Raw genomic sequence first — 5000 nt, forward strand, 5'->3', positions numbered from 1 at the left:
CTGTCTCTCTGTCTGTCTGTCTGTCTCTCTCTCTCTCTCTCTCTCTCTCTCTCTCTCTCTCTCACTGTCTCTCTCTCTCTCTCTCTCTCTGTCTCTCTCTGTCTGTCTGTCTCTCTCTCTCTCTCTCTCTCTCTCTCTCTCTCACTGTCTCTCTCTCTCTCTCTCTCTCTCTGTCTCTCTCTCTGTCTCTCTCTCTCTCTGTCTCTCTCTCTCTCTCTGTCTCTCTCTCTCTCCCTCTCTCTCTCTCTCTCTCTCTCTCTCTGTCTCTCTCTCTCTCTGTCTCTCTCTCTCTCGCTCTCTCTCTCTCTCTCTTTCAGACACCTTTGCCAGTAAAGTCGCGGCCGTCCAGGACACGTACGCAGACGCCTCCATTGGTAACGTAACCGGTAGCAACGCCGTTAATGTTTTCCTGGGCATCGGAGTGGCCTGGTCCGTGGCTGCCATCTACTGGCACATGCAGGGCCGAGCGTTCGAGGTTCCGGCGGGCTCCCTGGCCTTCTCTGTCACACTCTTCACCATCTTTGCCTTCCTGGCGGTGAGTGTGTTGCTGTACCGGCGGCGGGCGCATATCGGCGGGGAGCTGGGCGGCCCCCGCAGCCATCGCATCTTCACCACCCTCTTCTTCCTCAGCCTGTGGTTCCTCTACATCCTCTTCTCCAGCCTGGAGGCCTACTGTCACATACAGGGCTTCTGAAGAGGGAGGGAGAGAGGGAAGGAGAGAGAGGGAGGGATGAAGAGAGGTTACAGGGCAAGAGAGAAGGAAAGAAAGGAGGGATGGAGTGAAAGAGGAAGAAAGAACAGACAGGGGAGCGAAAGAGGAGGAGAGGTGGAGATATACGCTTCCTCTGCAGCAGATGGAGCAGCAAAGATGGAAGTATCTCTCAGAGATTTGAACAGATTCTGCTGGACCAGACCAGACCTTACTGGACTGAACTGAACTGGACTGGACTGGACTGGACTGGACTGGGTGGACTGAACCAGACTGGAGTGGATCAAGTTGGACTGGACTGGGCAGAACTGAATGGGACAGGATCAAGCATTGATGCATTTGACTCAACCGGACTGGACTGGACTAAGATGGACTGAACTACACCGGGTTGGACTAAGCTTAATTTAACAGAATGGACTGGACTAGGGCAAGTCGGACTGGACTGAGCCAGATTTAGTTGGACTGAACCAGCATGAACCCAACTAGACCTAACAGGACTGGAGTAGACCAGGCTGGGCTGGACTGGACTACATTAGATGGACTGCACTAAACCAGATTTGAGGGATCTGGATCAAACAGGCCGAACAGGACTGGATTGAATCAATCTGGACCGAGCCACGCTCGTTCGGACCAAACCGAACCAGCATAAACAAGACTAGACTGGATTGGACTGGATCAGACCGGACTGGACTGGACTGAACCAGACTGGAGTTCTGCTTTGTGGACTGAACAGGTTAGTGAAGAGAAGAGGAGCTCTCGTCCCTTCAGAAAGCGTCCAGGTTCTCTCTTGTTCTCTCTTTTCCGCCGTTTCGGCGGCGTGTGCGGACGGGACACACCGAGCGCAGCCTGAGCTTTTCACAATCTCTATTTTTCTCACCAACCTGCTGAGAACGACTCTTTTCTAACGAAGTATTTTGGGAAAAAAATAGACGACAAAAAAAACTACAAAAAGAGCCAAGCAAAGAACTATTTTCTGATCTACGTAAATGGATAAGAATACTATTTCATCAGAAAAAAGGAAAAAAAAGAAGAAATATATAATAATTACTGGAAATCTGTTATCGAGTGACATTGGGGTGGACGCATAACGTCGTTTCTTTTTTTTGTTTGCTTCGTTTGCTTGAACTCACAAGCTTACAGCACACACACACACACACACACACACACACACACACACACACGCACACAGGCCACAGCGACGGCACGGGGAGAATCAGATCACACCCTCGGCGGAGGAAGAGAGGAGACGGAGGAGAAGAAAACAGGAGAAAACCACACGTTTCTCAAACACTGCATTTCCTCTGTGACGGATCAGCCCTGTATGATTTCACGCTGTATGATATGAAGTGCGCTCGTGTTCATTATCTCTCCCGCAGCACCCCCCCCTCCTGAGCTCGGCACGGGATAGACAGAGCAGACAGAAGGAGGGAATGAAGGAGAAGTGAAGGGAAGGGTCACAGAGAGGTCGTTTACCAAAACAAGACAACCTGGGTCGTTTTTATTTTCCTTTATTAACTCACGATTTCTTACATCACCCTGTTACAGTGTGAACATGCCCACCCCTTTAATTATATATTTTATTTGCATACACGTTTATGTTTATATACAGTGAGGTCCACATTGAGCATGTACAGAGCCCCACTGGTGACATCCTGTATAAATAATGTGTGGCCACAATTAGTGAGGCGTGGGAACAAGATAATTAAATCGTGGCCATGACTTAGTAAGGCATGGAAACAGGATCCTAATGCGTGGCCACAACTTAGTAAGGTGTGGGAATGAGATCCTAATGCATGGCCACGACTTAATAAGGCATGGGTACAAGATCCTAATGTGTGGCCATGACTTAGTAAGGCATGGGAACAAGATAATTAAATTGTGGCCACAACTTAGTAAGGCACAGGAACGAGATCCTAATGTGTGGCCACAGCTTATTAAGGTGTGGGAATGAGATCCTAATGCGTGGCCACAGCTTAGTAAGGTGTGGGAACGAGATCCTAATGCATGGCCAGAACTTAGTAAGGCATGATCTCATTCCCATGGCCACGCATTAGGATCTTGTTCCCACATGTTAATAAGTCGTAGCCATGACTTATTTTTATTTATATGAGGTGTCACCAGAAAGGCTTCATAAGATAAACCAGTTTTAGAATTTTGAAAAAAGTAAAGCAGTTTTCTTGACAATAAGAAATATTCATGATTCTAGATGACTATTCAAATATATGCAAATTTTCTGACTTTGACCTTAATAAGGTCAGATTTGTTTAGTCTTATTCCTTCCAGTGAAGCTCGGGTTCAGACTCTCAGGTGGGTCTAATCTACTGATTAAAGACTTTGAGTCCATACAGCTCAAGTCCTCGCTGTCATTAAAGAAAACAGGCGACGCACCACCAAACATGAAGATTCATATTCAAATTAAAAGATTTTAATGCTGATAATATCATTTGTAATGAAGTTCAGTTACATAAGAATGCAAAATAGAAGCATTTTCCCCAGCACTCTCAAACCTTTGGACCCCATTGTGTATTTCTCTAATCATATATATATAGAGAGAGCGAGAGAGAGAGAGAGAGAGAGAGAGAGAGACAGAGAGAGAGAGAGAGAGAGAGAGACAGAGAGAGAGAGAGAGCGAGAGAGAGAGAGAGAGAGAGAGCGAGAGACAGAGAGACAGAGAGAGAGAGAGAGAGAGAGACAGAGAGAGAGAGAGAGAGAGAGAGCGAGAGAGAGAGCGAGAGAGAGAGAGAGAGAGAGAGAGAGAGAGAGAGAGAGAGCGAGAGCGAGAGAGAGAGAGAGAGAGAGAGAGAGAGAGAGAGAGAGAGAGAGAGAGACTTTTCGTGCCTACTCGTTGCCGACTGGCGTTTTCATCACGGTAGCATTAATTGGTGATATTGTACAGGTGTAAATCTGTGACCTCACAAACATTCAGTTCAGTTGATTTGATTCAGTTGAATCACTTTGTTACATTTCGGCTATTTTAAAAACAAATACATTAAATAATTATAAATGTGACTTTTATTTATTTTATTTGTTTTTTCACACAGAGAAAAGCCTGGGACTTTTATTTTGGCTAAAACCTGTGCGGTTGCAGTTGATGCAGATGAGTGCATCATAACGCACTGATGCGTTTTCACGCCTCGAGTTATTTAGTCAGATAATTTAGACGCTTTGATCAGCCAGCAGGAAAGAGAAGTAGCCGAGAGCCAAAAACCAAAGAGCAGGAAGTGACCTCTGACCTTCTGTGTGGTTGGTCATCGAACGTCCACTCTAAACGTACCCGAGTGAGTGAGTGTGTGTGAGTGTGTGTGTGTGTGTGTGTGTGTGTGTGTTTGAGGGTGGGGTGGGGGGGTTGTGTCTGGTGTCCTGCTGTGTGTTAATTACAGTTTTACACCATCCTGACTCTGTATGGGCTGGAGCAGCTGCGATTACTGCATTTGTCCACTAGAGGTCAGAAAAAGGCAGGAAAACACACTTCAGTGAAATAATGACTTTTAAAATATGTTTACATTCACAGGCAGATGTGTTTGCGTGAGTCTTATCTGAGCCAAGGCCTTTTTCATTACCTACAGAGCAGGGGTCTCAAGCTCAAATCACCCAGGGGTGGGTGTGGGGGGGTGGGGGCTACTAGACTGGTGGTCTTGTCCGAAAGGTGGGCCGGTTGGAACACTGCAGCATCCACAGCTACTACTACCCCTGCTACTACTGCTACTATTAGTATTAGCAGTAGTAACATGAATAAAGTGTTTAATAGGTATTTATGCTCAATTACATCGAATAAGCATCTTTAACAGTAGAATTATGGAGGACTCTTATCTTGTAGTCATTATTCACTGCTAAACGTGAGTGAGGATGGGTTGAGTCTGCGCTCTCGCTGGATTAGTTTGATGTTTTTATTCATTTCCTCATCACGCTGAGTCCTGAACGAAGCCACGGGGGCAGATTTAACTGACTATCGCTCTAACTTCCGGTATAAGCCGAGTTTAGCTGTGGCGACTGCGGCGTGCGTCTCTGTTTCTGCTTTACACATCCTGATCATCAGCCTCAGCTGATGTGTTGGGGAGCCCGGCGGGCGGGGCAGATCTACCATCAGATGGAAATGAAGTCAAATCGTTTTGGGGCTGTGTTTAGGGATAATTTGTGTATTTGTGAGGTTTGAGACCCCTGGACTATAGAGGAATTACACACACTCTCCCTCGGGAACACCTTCACTCCTTCTTCACACACACTTTCTTCAGCGGCCGCTTTGTTGTGTTCATTCATCATTCGTGTTGTGCTAGATAATCATAGAACGTTC

The 5000-nt window shown here is 46.5% G+C and overlaps 1 protein-coding gene across 2 annotated transcripts in view; it reads left to right on the forward strand.

Moving 5' to 3' along the window:
• The window catches only part of slc8a3 (solute carrier family 8 member 3), a 93742-nt gene extending 91281 nt beyond the window's left edge, over positions 1–2461 (forward strand). For both annotated transcript variants that reach the window (XM_037538849.1, XM_037538850.1), the window contains exon 7: positions 318–2461. In XM_037538849.1, the coding sequence (XP_037394746.1) occupies positions 318–694 (377 nt within the window). In that variant the 3' untranslated portion in view covers positions 695–2461. The remainder of the gene's footprint in view (positions 1–317) is intronic.
• The last annotated feature ends 2539 nt before the right edge of the window (positions 2462–5000 follow it).

Source organism: Pygocentrus nattereri, chromosome 5 (assembly GCF_015220715.1).
Source record: "Pygocentrus nattereri isolate fPygNat1 chromosome 5, fPygNat1.pri, whole genome shotgun sequence".
Lineage (NCBI taxonomy): Eukaryota > Metazoa > Chordata > Actinopteri > Characiformes > Serrasalmidae > Pygocentrus > Pygocentrus nattereri.